The following is an 18,758-nucleotide window of genomic DNA, read 5'->3' as shown; positions in this document are numbered from 1 at the left end:
TTAGACTTGGGCATTTAGGAATCTGACATTGTAAGGAGCTCAAGATGTAGAATGATTTGTATTGCTAGTTCCCAATCAGCCTCTTTGGTATCACTAGTTTATAGTCACTGACATGGTTTAATCCTTTGTGAATCTTAATACTTAAGCAGATGAAGCAGGTAATGGCTGCAGTATTTGCCTTAATTAGTTTGACTTTTAGTGATAACTAGCTTACATTTCTTCCCCTAGTTTATAGTAAGTAGATATTCCCAGAAGATTCCTTAAATCACTATGGATGTGTGTACACTTGTCCCACAGTATCTGCAGGGTACTGGTTCCAGGACCCTCTACAGATAGCCCGTAATCTTCAAGTGCTCAAGTTCCATAATTGGCCCTCCATACCTGCACTTCTGCATCCTCAGATTCAACTAAATGAGGATCACATGGTACTGTAGGATTTATTGAGAACAAATCTGTGTATAAATGGACTTCTGAGCTCAAACCCCTGTTGTTCAAGGGTCAGCTGTGCACATATTTATATTATTTTTTTAAATTATAGATCCTGTTGTGCAGTAAATAAAAGTTCTTTTTTTTAGAAAAGTATCTGTGCAAACAACTTTACATATACCCAGGAAGTCCATCAACCTTTCTCCTGTCTCCTAAATTTCTTACTTGAAATCATGTCATACTTTCATATGCTATGGATTTTTCATTTAGTCCCTGGAATATCAGTATGAAACACACACAGGGTGAATCAGAATTGGGAAATTTTAAGTTGATGTGAAACTTAATTTTTATCCTGTTCATAAGATTTGTCTCTCTTTTGGTTTCTCTACATTAGAAATTATCAGTTTACAAACACTTCATTTTTTGTACTGTTAAGTTCCAAGAGGTTATCATGATGGTTAGTCATTAAAAAAAAAAAAACAAAAACACTTAACCCTTTCTGTTTTTTTTCAGATGTGGCCCCATTTATTGAGTTTCTGAAGGCCATACAAGATGGAACAATAGTCTTAATGGGAACATATGATGATGGAGCAACCAAGTATGTACATTTCAAAATTTACACAACTTTGCAGATCTATAATTTATAATAACATAAGCAATACATTTTCAATGAAAAAATTTATAAAACAGTCAAGTAATCCAACTTTCAGATAAACACTGTTAACTTCTTAAAATTTTTCTTTCTGTGTATTTATCATTCATCTATGATTGTGAAATTAGAGTCACATTGTACATAAAGTTTGTTATACTCTTTTATGTTCTGTTTTTAACAACTGTATATTGTTTTCTCTGACAATAATATTCTTCAGTACCATTTTCTTACGGCATTTCCCAAAGTGTATCTGTCCTGTGAAACCCCAGTCCTTTAAAAGTGTAATGGCTCTTCTAATCTTTTATCGTGGTAAGTTTCTAGGTCATTTTACCCTCCTGGTTGCATTTCTTGGGCATTCTCTAGGTGATCACTGTCCCTCTTAAAATGAAGCCCCAAGTTGGACATAGTGTTCCCGAACTGGTCTGGCCAGTACAGGGTACAGTGGAGGTGCTCACTCACCATGTTTAAGAAGTTACGGTTACTGTTCATGAAGACTAGCGTTGCATTCATGTTCTTTAGGGAGTCACGTCACAGTGTTCGTCAACTTAAAATCTCAGATCTCTTCATTTGATCTCCGAGGTTTTTTTTTTAAATCACTGACAAGTCTGGTCTTTCTCCCCATTCAGAACTTGGTTTTGTTTAATGTGAATGAAGACTTTGTATTCATATATCCTCATTAAATTTAATTTTGCTGTTATTGGCCCACTTGGTCTTGATGCTGACATATGTCCTGTGAGATTTCCATTGTCTAGGCTTTGTACTCTCTCCATAGTCATTCATATTTCTAAATCTAAGTCAGCAATGACAAACATATTTACTACAGGCAGTGTGCCACCAACTGGAGACCACTTCTAAGGGATTCATCTATTAATCAGCTGCAGAAACTACTTTTCCATTTCCAGTGTACTCTAATAATCATACTGTCCAGTTGCTGTTTAATTATTTAATTTTCTGAGACTGTCAGATGCCTGCTTGAAATTCGTGGATGATGCTAATTATAATACCCTGGCTTACTGCCCCCAAACTCCTTTTAAAGTTGAAAGTATGAGATGATGTTTACTTGGCTTTATTAATCCAGCCCCCTTCCTACTACTCTTTCTCTTTATTTTCTTATTCTTTCTTTAATACTCACAGGACCTCCTTCTTGTAATCCTTTCTAAAATTTTGCTGTGAGTTAGATTTAGTTTTATTGAACTATTGTTTTTAAAAATTTCCTTTTTCTTAAAAAAAAAAAACTGGAATATTTAACTTTTAACGTCTTAACATCTTCACTTTCCATGATGCTTCTAAAATAACTGACATTACCTTGAAGATTATATTAACAAGTCCCTTAAGAATTTAAGTGTGTGACATGTGGGCCTCGAGGCTTAAATATAAAGTACTTAATATGGACATTCCTGAGCTACTGTTCCCTTTTTATGTTGATCAAAGAGTGTTTGCCTCCCTGGAAAAGACAGTTGTGTTTTGATCTCGATATCCTATCATTCTCCTGAAACAGTGGATCCCTTCATTATTTATACTTGGTAGCAAAATTTCTCTCTGTGGCCTTAAGTAATTTTATGAACCTCATCTCATTTTGAGCACTCAAGTCTTCCTGGTAGTAGTATTAAAAGTGTTGTCATTAGTAACATGGTTTGCCTTGTATTTTTGCACACTTCCTTTTCTTAATTTGAACCCATCATGGGATAGATGTGGACTCTGGCAGTTCAAACCCAGGTTGTTCCAGGGTCAGTTATATATCTCCACTGCATCTCACACTGCACTACCTTTTAAAGAAATGGGATATTTTGACATCTGCTATATCAAGCACTCAAAATATTGGCTGTGTAGCATGGTTTTCAACTTTTCTTTGAGCCATGAAATCATCTTTTACTTAGTTACATAGAAGATAGCAAAAAGGAATAATAAAACCTCTCAAATTCTACATAAGCAGATTAGAAAACTTCAGAAATTGTTGAGGAAGTTGTCTTGTTAGAAACTTGTAGTTATCTAGACACAGGGACATGTGGCATGGGTACCCAAGCCCTCCCATTCACTGGGAGGAATCCAGGACTCAGCTTATAGACCTGCTCACTCAGAGCTATGATTTGTTACAGCAAAATGATGCAAAGCAGAATCCACGAAGGGCAGCTAGTTCAGAGCGGAGTCTGGAGGGAACCAGGGCACCAGGCCTGAATTTCCAAGAGTCCTCTCCCAAGTGGAGTGACAGAACATGCTTAATTCCTCTGGCAACGAATTGTGACAACACTGGGACGTGCTGTCCACCAGGGAAGCTTATTAGAGCTCATGGCCCAGGGTTTTTACTGGGAACTGGTCATGAGGCACCGTCTGCCTTATACATCCCCAAATTCCAGATTCCCAGCCAGAAAGTAGGTGTTTGGCATAAACTACTTTGTTGGCACAGTTTAGACACATGAGAGCCATCCTGATCAGTTCTGGGAATGGAGGGACCCTCCCCAAATCCAAGCTTCCAGAGCCAGTCAAGGACCAGTCTTGCTCTTAGGCCTTTCTAAGCCCTGCTGTAGTAATCCTTTTCTGCTTAGGACCTCAAGGTATTCTCAAAGGAAAGTAAGGAAAGATGAGCAGAATCAAAATGGAAAGCTTAGTTTCATGTTGCTGCTAGATTGGTTAGTTTATTCATGCAGATCAAAACAATTTCTGAAATTTGAAATCCAGAAGGAAAAGACTGCCCTTCATTATATTTCTTAATTGTAAAAATTTTTAGATAAGAAAAAATTGCAGGTACTTCTGGCATGGGGCCAGGCCTGCATTTGGGTAAACACCTACTGTGAAGGCATTTTTTTGTGTATAAAGCAATCTCTTGGCATTTGTGAACCTAACATTCAGCTATTTACAAGCAGCCCTGAAGCCTGCACCCTGAGGTGCAATTTGTGATTTTCCTGAGATGTAACTGACTGAAGCCCATAGGCCTTCCTCCAGGAGGTTGTCACTAGGCTGCCCTAGTAAGCATGACCTCTGTTCTGCACCATTTATTGTAGATGAAGCAGCAAAACTCACTACAAGTACTGATGATACCAGTAAAATGTTCTAATTAAGGGGCCAGCAGTAGAACATTTGAATAAACTAAAGAATGGAATGTAATAGTCTGCAGATCCATGACATACTAACACTGTTCAGAAACAAGAAAACAGTTCATACAGTACTTTCAGGAGATGTCCATCTACTACAGAAATTGCTTACCAAGTAAGCAGATGAATGAAAGTGATAGCAATTCATGTAAGGATGATTACAAGAAATACAGCTACAGACCCACTTTGGGGAGAAAGCCAGATGCAAGTACGTGTAGTTGTGTGTGAAGTTGTCAGAATCTTCAGAAACAGACTTCACTGGTCCTTTTGCACAGCCATTTCATTTATTTTGCTTTCCCTTGGTTATAAATGCATCACTTGATATAGTTATGAATCTGAAAGACTTAAGTATTCCAGGGCTGCCCCTGATTTTCTCACTGATTCTTATGACCTTTCCCAGGAGGGCAGCAGTGCCCAAGCTGTGGTTAAAACAGATTCACTGCCCCCTGGATGTGACTAATTGTGAAAGGCTAATGACATATGTAGCTCTGTCCTGTTCATGAAGCTTTTTTTTTTAACTTAAAGTATCCTGTTTATCTTCAGGTTAGTTACATGAGAACTGTCTTGCCAGTTTCAGATACTTCACATAAAATATTTAATGCCCTAAAAATATTTGAAAAACTTGAATCATTTTGTGAACATTTGAAGTTAACAGAAAAAGTCAGGTCTCTTATATTTGCATTTAGAATTGAGTATAAACTCATTGTATGTCAAATAAAATTATTTTTAAAATGTTATCAATCCCAATCAGTAATCAGGACTTTCCTATTGATAAATGTGTTATTATCTCTTCAGGCAAAAATTACTGTTATGAAGTAGATATAAGTAAACATAGTGTTAGAAACATCCAGATTTCTGTTAGCACTTACCTTAATTCTACTCAAATGTAATTTATAAAGAGTGTAGTGGAGATTAAAAGTGATTTTTAATTTTACGAAGATGTTGACTACTTAAGAGCTTGTATTAGCCTGAATAGGTACCTACTGACAAAAAATGACAGTTTCCCATTTTTATTTGATGGAATGTAGATGAAAATGAACTGTTGTTGTGAAATTAAGACACATAAAAGGTACTTCTAAACAGCATAAGCTAGAAATTTATTTGCTAGATTTCATAACTTTCATCATTAAAGAATTCAAATAGTAGGAATGTTACTCTGATAAAATTTATTTTTTTATGTTCTCTTATTTAAGCCAGGGTTTTCTCATTTATTTCATGGTTGTATGTTAAATATTGTAAGTGTATCAGTATTCGTTAGACCACATACAGTACACTACATTTACTGTATCATTCTTTTTCTCTCTCTTCAAGACTCAATGATGAGGCCCGGCGGCTGATTGCTGAACTGGGGAGTACATCTATTACTCATCTTGGTTTCAGAGACAACTGGGTCTTCTGTGGTGGAAAAGGCATTAAGACAAAAAGCCCTTTTGAACAGGTTAGTGTCTCAGACTTCATAATTAATGGGCAACAGCAATTGTGTGAAACCATACAGTATGTATTCCTATCCCAGTTATTTGCAACTTAGATAAAGCAGACATTAAATATGTTTCCATAATATGTTTCCATATTTTTCATAGGTTCCTGGCAATCAGTTATTTGGAATAATCATGACACTATTTTAATTTTAAAATTAAAAAAATTGTCTAATTCTACATGAAATTTTTTTCCTATGTGACAATGCATTGGCCTATGATTACTTGTATCATAAGACCTTTAGGAAGTTGGTTATTAAAAATTTTAGCTGAACTTTTGATATTAGAATCAGGGAAGTACAGAAATACTTTAGAACTTAGTAGAATGTAAACTTATTTTTGACTTACAAAGGATCTTTAAAGACCATCTGTGGTGTTTTGTTCTTTCAGCTCTTCTTTGAAGGTCTGCCAGTGTATGCCAGACCCCAGGCATTGCTCATTTAATATCTTGAATACTAATTTATATGTTAATAGAAGTGTTACTGAAATGAGTATGCATAATTATGTTATTGCAGATATGCAGTTTGCTAAAGTACTATACTGTGGTTGTGTTCCAACAGCACATAAAGAACAATAAGGACACAAATAAATACGAAGGATGGCCCGAAGTTGTAGAAATGGAAGGATGCATTCCCCAGAAGCAAGACTGACTTGGAGAAAACTGAAGGGAGCACACTTTCACTGTTATTGGGAAAGCTCTACCAGAAAAACTACATGTAAATATTTTAAGAGCATGCAGCCATCTCGGTGTGTGCATGTCCATTATCTCTTTTGATATCAGGATTATTTATTGCTAACGTAAATAGCTGTCTTTGTAAATAGTCATCATCATAAGCAAATCACTGAACCATTTTCAAGCACATCTCTCTAATGGTACAATGTTCAGACCATGATGCTAATGGCATCTTTTAATTCTAAAAGCATACCAATGGATAACTGAACAGATATGAAAAATATATTGATATATATACTAGTCGCTGTGAAAATCTTTCATGGAATGATATGGATTTTAGGGAGCAGACTTTGTTTTCTTTTACATATATATATGTATATTGCCTTCTGATGATGGTATCTTTTAAATTAAAAAGATATTGGGCTAGTTGTGTGTGTAATGTTACCTTACAGTCTGACTCCCCTGTTGTATTTCTTTTCTTAGTCTTTCTCTTCCCTTCCCAAGAAACCTATAAATAAAATAAGAAAACATATCAAATACATGAAAAGCACAACAGAATTCTTTGTTTAATGTATACAGTACAAAGTAAATATATAAATGTAGATGGCATTCAGAACTGTAGTTTGATGGATTTTGTGTTAGCAGTGCGAATAACTTGATTTTGCATAAGCTATTCAGAGTGAGGCAGGAGGGGGCAACTCCCCAGAGCTGAGGAATCTGGCCAGGTTCCTTCCCCAGCCTTAGTAGGTCATTCAGGACAGCATATCAGTACAGTTAGAACCTTACTGGCCTAAGTTTTCCTTATTTAATTGTTCTCAGCCTTAACCAAGTGGTTTAGAAAGAGGCACACTTTAATGTCACAATGATTTTAGACTGTAAATCCAGAGATTCTGTATTTACTTTCATCTGACTTCCTGATAGTAATTTTTGCCTGAAAAGAAACAACATATTTATTTATCAATAAAAAAAAGTCCTAATGAACTGATTGGGACTGAGAACAGTTAAGAAATAATTTTATTTGATACACAGTGACTTCATACCCAATTCTACCTAAAAATATAAAAAATCCAACTTTTTTGTTAACTTCGGATGTTCACAAAATGACTCAAGTTTCTTAAAATATTTTTAGGGCATTAAATATTATGTGTGAAGTATCTTAAGCTGGAACATAAAAAATGTAATGAACAAACTGCCACTCACAGTAAAAGGCAGCACTTCAATTTTGGATCTAAATTTTAGATGCCTTACATAAAGAAAAACTAAAAGCAGTATTTTTTATTTTGCTATAAACTGAGTTAGAAGTTATTAAATATCAATGAGTTTTGGGGTACTGTTTCTTCCCTCAAACTGAATGTAATTCATGAATCAATGCACCTTACATTCTAAGCAATTTTTGTAAACTTTTCAGATTTTTGGTGCTGATACAGTAAATCACTTTCAGCATGTATCTTTTAGCATTTCAAATACTTCCCATGATTCTGTAAATTTAAAAAACAGCTATTTTACAGTTCCAGGGTTTGTGAAATAAGTATTGCTTTTTTTTTTTCAAGTAATGAGAATAAATATTCTTGGTTTTGCATTTGTTATTTTATTTTATTTTTTTGTATTATCTGGCAAAGTAATATACCTACAGAACTTCACATTGAGGTTTTATTGTCCTGCTTAACATGCAAAATTTAAGTCACTCCTATGGTTAAACACACTAATATCCTCAGGATATATCTTAACATAAATAGGATTTAAGTATCTAGATGACAAGACTTCTATTTCACGATAAGGACTAACATGATAGCTTTATAGAGGTGTGTAAAATGTCAAAAGATTGGCTATTTAATTGCTTTCATGCAGTTTGCTATTGTTTCAATTCTGTCTTGTATGGTTTATGTCAACATAACTTTGAAAGCAATAATTTTACTGTATTTTACTTTCAGATAACTTTTAAAAATCAGCATTGTAAATGCAACAATGCTCATTTAGTGTTCAGAATTTTCATTAAAATCAGAAATTTGGCATTAACACTTTGGTCTTTTAAATGGTGTTTAAGGACTTATGGATGTATATTTTTTATTTGTAATCATAGATGCAGTCCCAAGAAAAGTTTATTATGATATGCCTGTTAAAATACAGCAAAGACAGTAGGAAAAGAAGTGTTATCGGGGAAATTAAATAAAAATTGAGCCAGAATCTTTATATTCCTGACTTTGATTAAAATTTATCATTGTTCTTTCTATGTTGTATTCATTTTCAAATGAATTATATGATATTTTGTAATTTTTTTGCCAGATGAAGCTCAATGCCTTTAGCCTGAAATGCACTTTATACTTAGTTTATACATATTATAAATAAATTGACCCCTCCACAAAGATGATAGTTTCATTCAATTTCATTGACACGCCCCATTTTTAAATGAAAGAATGAGAAATGTGCTGTGTTCAGTTAGGAAAGCAGTTGAAAGTAAAAATGCATTTAGAGTATTTTAAAAAATGAACATGAAAAGGGAAAAACTGCTTGTGTTGATCAGGAAAAAGATTTGCCACTCAACCTCTTCAGTTGGGCCTCCTCATGTAAACGAGGAGTTGTAGGATAAAGTACCAGAATTTACTTTTTCTTAAGCATTCCTCAGAAGCATTCCTTTGCTGTCTCTTCCCAGGGTGACTCTTCTGTTGCATACCTGGTTTTTGGTCGTTACATTTCAGTAGCTAGTTAATCTCTGTTTCCCTCAAAGCTCCCTTGATTTTTTTTTAAATTTACTTATTTTTAATTGAAGAATAATTGCCACTGATGAAAGAAATCAAAGATGATACAAATAGATGGAGAAACATACCATGTTCATGGATCAGAAGAATCAATATAGTGAACATGAGTATACTACCTAAAGCAATCTATAGATTCAATGCAATCTCTATCAAGCTACCAATGGTATTTCTCAGAGAACTAGAACAAATAATTTCACAGTTTGTATGGAAATACAAAAAACCTCGAATAGCCAAAGCAATCTTGAGAAAGAAGAATGGAACTGGAGGAATCAACCTGCCTGGCTTCAGGCTATCCTACAAAGCAACAGTCATCAAAACAGTATGGTACTGGCACAAAGACAGAAACATAGATCAATGGAACAAAATAGAAAGCCCAGAGATAAATCCACGTACCTATGGACACCTTATCTTTGACAAAGGAGGCAAGAATATACAATGAAAAAGAGACAATCTCTTTAACAAGTGGTGCTGGGAAAACTGGTCAACCACTTGTAAAAGAATGAAACTGGAACACTTTCTAACACTATACACAAAAATAAACTCAAAATGGATTAAAGATCTAAATGTAAGACCAGAAACTAGAACTCCTAGATGAAAACTTAGCAAAACACTCTCTGACGTAAATCATAGCAGGATCCTCTATGACCCACCTCCCAGAGTAATGGAAATAAAAGAAAAAATAAAAAACTGGGACCTAATTAAACTTAAAATCTTTTGCACAATGAAGGAAACTATAAGCAAGGTGAAAAGACAGCCCTCAGAATGGGAGAAAATAATAGCAAATGAAGCAACTGACAAAGAATTAATCTCAAAAATATACAAGCAACTCCAGAAAAGTAAGCAACCCAACCAAAAAATGGGCCAAAGAACTAAACAGACATTTCTCCAAAGAAGACATCCAGATGGCTAACAAAAACATGAAAAGATGTTCAACATCACTCATTATTGGAGAAATGCAAACCAAAATCACAATGAAGTACCTAAAATCTCACACCGGTCAGAATGACTGCTATCCAAAAGTCTACAAACAATAAATGCTGGAGAGGGTGTGGAGAAAAAGGAACTGTCTTACACTGTTGATGGGAATGCAAACTAGTACAGCCACTATGGAGAACAGTGTGGAGACTCCTTAAAAAACTGGAAATAGAACTGCCATACAACCCAGCAATCCCTCTGCTGGGCATACACACCGAGGAAACCAGAATTGAAAGAGACACATGTAACACAATGTTCATCGCAGCACTGTTTACAATAGCTAGGACATGGAAGCAACCTAGATGTCCATCAGCAGATGAATGGATAAGAAAGCTGTGGTACATATACACAATGGAATATTACTCAGCTATTAAAAAGAATGCATTTGAATCAATTCTAATGAGGTGGATGAAACTGGAGCCTATTATTCAGAACGAAGTAAGTCAAAAAGGACAACACCAATACAGTATATTAACGCATATATATGGAATTTAGAAATATGGTAATGATGACCCTATATGCAAGACAGCAAAACAGACACAGATGTAAAGAACAGACTTTTGGACTCTTGGGAGAAGGCAAGGGTGGGATGATTTGAGAGAATATCACTGAAACATGTATATTATCATATGTGAAATAGATCACCACTCCAGGTTCAGTACATGAGACAGGGTGCTCAGGGTTGGTGCACTGGGATGACCCTGAGGGATGGGATGGGAAGGGATGTGGGAGGGAGGTTCAGGATGCGGAAAAATAATAATAAAAAGAAGTAAAACAAAAAGAATAATTGCTTTACAATATTGGTTTCTGCTGTATATCAACATGAATCAGCCATAGGTACACATATGTCCCCTCCCTCTTGAACCTCCTTGCCATCTCTCACCCCATCCCAACCCCTCTAGATTGTTATAGGGCATTCAGTTTGAAAGCTCCCTCAATTTAACCTAGCCTCAGCCTCTCTTATTGTTCCTTTCCCTGACCCCGTCTCCTTTCTTGAGGTTCCAGTAAAATCAAGGGTTCTTGTGGTTTAGTCACCAAGTCGTGTCCGACTCTTCTGGCCCCATGGATTGTAGCCCACCAGGCTCAATAATATGGGGTGGGTTTCCATTTCCTTCTCCAGTAGATCTTCCCAACCCAGGGATCGAACCCACATCTCCTGCATTGGCAGGCAGATCTGTCATCCTGCCCCAGAGCCTTCCCCCATCCAGGGAGGGTTACAGTACCAAGGGCAACTGAATTAAGGACACACTTTCAACACTACAATGTCTCAGATTCTAGGAGTCCTCAGAAAGGAATAGGAATTGCCAGCCCTTCATTTAGAAACAAAAGAGAGGTTTCTCTGGGATTTGTTCCACGGGTAGTTTATAAGCAAACAACACAGCCAAGACCTACAGCTACTTCACAGGTACAGCGAGCTGCCATTGCTAAGCTCACTGTTCAGCTCTATAGAAATCATGCCCATCACTGGAGTGCATCAACTATTGAAAGAACAAGTTGAAACTCAGTTGGCAAAAGATATTCCCTTCATTGTAAGCTCCTAGTTTCCATATAATCAGCCCATACTGTGACTGCAACCATGAAATTAAAAGATGCTTGCTCATCGGAAGAAAAGTTATGACATATCTAGAAAGCATATTAAAAAGCAGAGACATAACTTTGCCAACAAAGTTCCGTCTAGTCAAAGCTATGGCTTTTCCAGTAGTCATGTACAGATGTGAGAGGTGGACCATAAAGAAGGCTGAGCACCAAAGCATCGATGCTTTTGAACTGTGGTGTTGAAGACTCTTGAGATTCCCCTGTACTGCAAGAAGATCCAGCCACTCAATTCTAAAGGAAATCAGTCCTGAATATTCATTGGAAGGACTGATGCTGAAGCTGAAACTCCAATCCTTTGGCCACCTGATACAAAGATCCGACTCATTGGAAAAGCCTCTGATGCTGGGAAAAATTGAGGGCAGGAGGAGAAGGGGATGACAGAGGATGAGATTGTTGGATGGCATCACCGACTCAATAGATGTGAGTTTGAGCAAGCTCTGGGAGTTGGTGATGGATAGGGAAGCCTGGCGTCAGCTGCAGTCCATGGGGTTGCAAAGAGTCGGTGATACTTTAAATGAAGCCCCTAGGGTTTCCTTATTGTTGACCCTGTCCTTTACATGCTGCTGCTACTGCTGCTAAGTCACTTCAGTCATGTCCGACTCTGTGTGACCCCATAGATGGCAGCCCACCAGGCTCCTCCGTCCCTAGGATTCTCCAGGCAAGAACACTGGAGTGGGTTGCCAGTTCCTTCTCCAATTCATGAAAGTGAAAAGTGAAAGTGAAGTCATTCAGTCATGTACGACTCTTGGCGACCTCATGGACTGCAGCCCACCAGGCTCTTCCATCCATGGGATTTTTCCAGGCAAGAGTACTGGAGTGGGGTGCCATCACCTTTACATGCTAGTCATGTTTCAGCCATAGAGGAAAGTTAAGTCTGCCTCTTTTTTCTTCCAACCTGATCATATCAAGTGTTATGGTCTGAATATTTGTGTCGCCTCAGAATTCATATGTTGCAACCTAATCCCCAGTGTGATGGTATTTAAAGCTGGGGCTTTTGGAAGGGGATTAAGGCTAATAGAGCTTTGCCAAGAGAATGCACTGGTCATAGCAAACACCCTCTTCCAATAACACAAGAGAAGACTCTACACATGGACATCACCAGATGGTCAACACCAAAATCAGATTGATTATATTCTTTCCAGCCAAAGATAGAGAAGCTCTATACAGTCAGCAAAAACAAGACTGAGAGCTGACTGTGGCTCAGATCATAAACTCCTTATTGTCACATTCAGACTTAAATTGAAGAAAGTGAGGAAAACCACTAGACCATTCAGGTATGACCTAAATCAAATCCCTTATGATTATACAGTGGAAGTGAGAAATAGATTTAAGGGACTAGATCTGATAGATAGAGTGCCTGATGAACTATGGACAGAGGTTCATGACATTGTCCAGGAGAAAGGGATCAAGAGCATCCCCATGGAAAAGAAATACAAAAAAGCAAAATGACTGTCCGAGAAGGCTTTACAAATAGCTGTGAAAAGAAGAGAAGTGAAAAGTAAAGGAGAAAAAGAAAGATATAAGCATCTGAATGCAGAGTTCCAAAGAATAGCAAGGAGAGATAAGAAAGCCTTCTTCAGCAATCAATGCAAAGAAACAGAGGAAAACAACAGAATGGGAAAGACTAGAGATCTCCTCAAGAAAACTAGAGATACCAAGGGAACATTTCATGCAAAGATGGGCTCGATAAAGGACAGAAATGGTATGGACCTAACAGAAGCAGAAGATATTAAGAATAGGTGGCAAGAATACACAGAAGAACTGTACAAAAAAGACCTTCACGACCCAGATAATCACGATGGTGTGATCACTCACCTAGAGCCAGACATCCTGGAATGTGAAGTCAAGTGGGCCTTAGAAAGCATCACTACGAACAAAGCTAGTGAAGGTGATGGAATTCCAGTTGAGCTATTTCAAATCCTGAAAGATGACGCTGTGAAAGTGCTGCACTCAATATGCCAGCAAATTTGGAAAACTCAGCAGTGTCCACAGGACTGGAAAAGGTCAGTTTTCATTCCAATCCCAAAGAAAGGCAATGCCAAAGAATGTTCAAACTACCGCACAATTGCACTCATCTCACACGCTAGCAGCTCAGACGGTAAAGCATCTGTCTGCAATGCAGGAGATGCGGGTTCAATCCCTGGGTTGGGAAGATCCTCTGGAGAAGGAAATGGCAGCCCACTCCAGTATTCTTGCCTGGAAAATCCCATGGACCGCGGAGCCTGGTAAGTTACCGTCCATTCGGTCACAAAGAGTCGGACATGACTGAGTGACTTCACTTTGCTTCACTTCACACGCTAGTAAAGTGATGCACAAAGTACTTCAAGCCAGGCTTCAGGAATACGTGAACTATGAACTTCAGATGTTCAAGCTGGTTTTAGAAAAGGCAGAGGAACCAGAGATATAATTGCCAACATCTACTGGATCATGGAAAGAGGAAGAGAGTTCCAGAAAAACATCTATTTCTGCTTTATTGACTATGCCAAAGCCTTTGACTGTGTGGATCACAATCAACTGTGGAAAATTCTTCAAGAGATGGGAATACCAGACCACCTGACCTGCCTCTTGAGAAACCTGTATGCAGGTCAGGAAGCAACAGTTAGAACCGGACATGGAATAGCACACTGGTTCCAAAAAGGAAAAGGAGTACGTCAAGGCTGTATATTGTCACCCTGCTTATTTAACTTCTATGCAGAGTACATCATGAGAAATGCTGGGCTGGAAGAAGCACAAGGTGGAGTCAAGATTGCCGGGAGAAATATCAATAACCTCAGATATGCAGATGACACCACCCATATGGCAGAAAGTGAAGAGGAACTAAAAAGCCTCTTGATGAAAGTGAAAGAGGAGAGTGGAAAAGTTGGCTTAAAGCTCAACATTCAGAAAACTAAGATCATGGCATCTGGTCCCATTACTTCATGGCAAATAGATGGGGAAACAGTGGAAACAGTGGCTGACTTTATTTTTCTGGGCTCCAAAATCACTGCAGATGGTGATTGCAGTCATGAAATTAAAAGATGCTTACTCCTTGGAAGGAAAGTTATGACCAACCTAGATAGCATATTCAAAAGCAGAGACATTACTTTGCCAATGACGTCCATCTAGTCAATGCTATGTTTTCTCCTGTGATCATGTATGGATGTGAGAGTTGGACTGTGAAGAAAGCTGAGTACCAAATTGATGCTTTTGAACTGTGGTGTTGGAGAAGACTCTTGAGAGTCCCTTGGACTGCAAGGAGATCCAACCAGTCCATTCTAAAGGAGATCAGTCCTGGGAGTTCATTGGAAGGACCAATGCTAATGCTGAAACTCCAATAATTTGGCCACCTCATGGGAAGAGTTGACTCATTGGAAAAGACTCTGATGCTGGGAGGGATTGGGGGCAGGAGGAGAAGGGGACAACAGAGGATGAGATGGCTAGATGGCATCACCAACTGGATGGACATGAGTTTGAGTAAACTCCAGGGGTTGGTAATGGACAGGGAGGCCTGGTATGCTGCGATTCATGGGATGGTAAAGAGTGAGACACAACTAAGCCACTGAACTGAACTGAACTAAATCATAAGGGTGGAGCCCTAACAAATGGGATTATTGTCTTTATAAAACAGACCCCAGAGAGCTTCTTGGCTGGGCTTCTCTGCCATGCGAGGATACAGTGAGGAGATGGTCATCTGTGAACTAGGACATAGCCCTCCAGACACTGAATCTGTTGTCACCTTGATCTTGGACACCCCAGTGTCCAGAACTGTAAGAAATACACATAGTATTTATAAGCCACCCAGTTTGTGGTGTTTTGTTATAGCAGCCCATACAGACCAAGACACCAAGCCAGACGGGGACCGCGTAAATGACTAGGATAGCAAGATCATCAGAAAGGACACAGCTCTTCACCTGAGGTTCTCCTTGCCCTCCAAGCTCTTGACTATATACTACCTACCCTTCTACTCTAAGGCTTCCCTGGTGGCTCAGATGGTAAAGAATTTCCCTGCAATGCAAGAGACCTGGGTTCTATCCCTGAATTGGGAAGGTTTTCCCAGAGAAAGGAATGGCTACCCACTCCAGAATTCTTGCTTGGAGAATTCCATGGACAGAGGAGCCTGGTGGCCACAGTCCATGGGCTCTCAAAGAGTCAAACACAACTGAGCAATTAACACTTTCACTTCCACTCTACCCACACTGACACCAAACTCCCTTTCATAGGCAGAACTTAAGCTTTTGTGTATTTCCATGCAACTAGCTTTCAGATGATCACATGATACAGTTCCACATGCTGGCCCCGATGAGTATGTGAAATTATGTGACTTCAGCCAGAGGCAAGGCATGTTTTCTGATTCCTTCCTGTGGCAGCAGCTGAGTCTTAGAGGACAGTCTGCTGAAGCTCCAGGATGGGAGACACAAAAACCTTCAAACACTCCACTCATCTCCTGGGACTGTCATCAGGTCAGAGGAGATGCTGAGACCTGACGGACCCCCTTGACCCTACCTAGCATTGGCTTCTTGTGAAGGTTCTTACCACACACGGCAGTTCCTGGACAAGAGAGGAATCTTGAATGGGAACTTTGAAACCTTTCTTTTTTTTTTTTTGGTTTCTGGGATCAACAATTTCCTCACAAGTCTGTTGTTTGAAGTTTACTCATTTGACTTTCAAACACATTTTCAGCCATGCATCATGTGTTCAAATGCAGCCCTGCTTGTCTACCTACCACACAAGCACTGTTGCTACTGTTTAGATGTCACCTCTCCAGATGAACTAGCTGGGGCCAGGAATTCCTTGCCAGTCTTAGCCCTCTGCATCACCAGTGGAATGAGATGGCCACCTGACAACTGGTTTCTATGTATCCCTGTGTAGTGGGAACTTGTTTAGAGAAGGAGTGTGCGCTTTGTTCGGCAAGAACAGAATGAATTTCAAAGAAAATGTCTCTAGGTCAAGCTCGGAGCAGAGGAGAGATGTGAAAGCAAATGATGCTGAGGAGTAGTTAGAAATATGTTCAGGCATGGGGAAGTGGTACCCGGAGGGTTGTAGTTAAGAGTGGACAGTGAGGATTTCCTGAGGTGTGAGGAATGAGCCTGTGTCCCCTTGACCGAGGGGAGTGCACCTTTCCCAGATTCAAGTATAAGGACCTGAGATTTAAGATCAGTAAATGAGCTAATGCCTGACTCTATAGAAACCTTTGGCCTGGGAACGGAGTTGAAAGCCATTTCTTGCGGAACTGTTAACACCTTGCAAAGAAGCGTTAAAATCCCATTATGAAGAAAAACAAACCCCATTACGAAAATACCCTGGAAACATTTCCCTGTAGTTCTTGAGCCCTGGGAGAGTGGGTCATGGGCACGGTTACAGGCGTTTGTGACAATTGAAATTTTGAGACAGTAGTTCCTATATTTAGTTAATGAATTTTAGATGTAGTTTCTCAAGAAATGATAAATGGCATTTGGGTGACTAAAAAGAGCTCAAACCAGCAGAGGGGAGAATTTTTTCTTAGAAATTTATCTTTCAGCTTGTAAAAGTGTTAAACCTGAATCTAATACATATCAGAAATGTGAAAGAGGATTTATCACATTCACTTTTTCAGTCCCCCCTTTTGCTACTATGCTATATGCTACTTCTTGTCTGGCTTCCATAGAGCCTTGTGAAGAACAAAAATGTGTAAATGTGTTGTGTGCCAGAAAGTTTGAGATCAAACAATTGAAATGGATATAACTTTAAACTTACCCAAAATTATATGTCAATTTTGTCTCAATAAAGCTGGAGAAAATATAAAAACAATACAAAAATTTTTAAAGATTTTTTAAAAAGTAAATTGTAGATGTACTAAAAATAAAAAGGTAATTACTGACTTACATTTTGTTTATTTATATCTATCATTGGCTTATGAAGACATCAAGGTATGTTTAAATATGCAGTTGAATTTAGTGATATTCCCCCTTTATGTTCAAGCATGCTAATTCACTTCAGTAGTGTCTGACTCTTTGCGACCCTAAGGACTATAGCCCGCCAAGCTTAGAGAATCCCTGTCCATGGGGATTCTACAGGGAACAATATGGAGTGGATTGCCATTTCCTCCTCCAGGGGATCATCCCAACCCAGGAATCGAATTCGAGTTTCTTACAACTCCTGCATTGGCGGGTGGATTCTTTACAACCAACTGGGAAGCCCGTTCTTCTTTTATCAAAGAGTAATTAGGGGCTATCGGGAGCCACCCTGCCTCTTTCTTGGTTAAACATGGCCAGGTGGATATGGGCCATGATCATGGACAGCTATTTGTTGCTGACATGCAGAAGAAAAAGCTTCTCAGTCTCTTTGAAAGTGAATCACCCAAGGGTTCAGAATGGTATTTTAACAGAAGGAAACAGGCAGCCCTACACCCCTCTTTCTCCCTGCTCTTCCAATTCTCATACACAAATCAGATCCTTTCACTTTTTCTGTGAATTTAAAAGTCACATGTGAGACTTTGTGTTGACTTTGTCTACATTTATGATCACTCTCCCTTTACAACCAGTGGGCAAGGCTGCTTTTTCTAGCATGATTTTGTTTCAAGGGATTTTAATCATGCAAACCATCTCTAGTGGTATTACTTTGGATGTGGATGTAAACCATTGCCAAAAGTAAATTTCATCCATCTATTAAAAATAGCACCTTATGTAACAATTGGCTGTAAGCACAACAATGAAAAGGATGCACATATTTATATAATGTCACACTAAATTAGTTTGATCTTCACCCCGAGTCATTTCCTTTGGAATGATTGTTAGGCTCTTGAAGCATAATCCAACTGTTAGCCACACTGGGATCTAAACTAGAGGGAAGTTTAAATCACTTAGACCTTAGAAATCAAAAGGCAGTGTATTTTAATTATATTTCATGGTGAATTCTAAGAACTCAATTCTCCCATCACTTCTCTCCAGCTTCTCAACCAAGTTTATATAATCAAACCAGGGAGGAACATCCTGTAATTGTCATTATATTTACAAATCCCCAAACTCTTTAAATGATACACTGTAAACTCTGTACTGACTATTTTGTTGCTGTGAGAGGCACCATAATGATATGATGGTTAAGGAAACAGTCTCTGAAGCCAGCCTGTTCTGTGTGACCTGGGCCAGCTACTTACCTCAC

The 18,758-nt window shown here is 38.5% G+C and overlaps 1 protein-coding gene across 1 annotated transcript in view; it reads left to right on the top strand.

Annotated features, from left to right (window-relative positions):
* The window catches only part of FAM3C (FAM3 metabolism regulating signaling molecule C), a 53,461-nt gene extending 44,835 nt beyond the window's left edge, over positions 1-8,626 (top strand). The window contains exons 8-10 of the mRNA XM_068972636.1: positions 940-1,024; positions 5,479-5,605; positions 6,203-8,626. Coding sequence (XP_068828737.1) covers positions 940-1,024; positions 5,479-5,605; positions 6,203-6,292 — 302 coding nt within the window. The 3' untranslated portion in view covers positions 6,293-8,626. The remainder of the gene's footprint in view (positions 1-939; positions 1,025-5,478; positions 5,606-6,202) is intronic.
* The last annotated feature ends 10,132 nt before the right edge of the window (positions 8,627-18,758 follow it).

Source organism: Capricornis sumatraensis, chromosome 5 (genome assembly GCF_032405125.1).
Source record: "Capricornis sumatraensis isolate serow.1 chromosome 5, serow.2, whole genome shotgun sequence".
NCBI classification, from domain to species: domain Eukaryota; kingdom Metazoa; phylum Chordata; class Mammalia; order Artiodactyla; family Bovidae; genus Capricornis; species Capricornis sumatraensis.
This window is presented reverse-complemented; position numbering and strand designations above follow the sequence as displayed.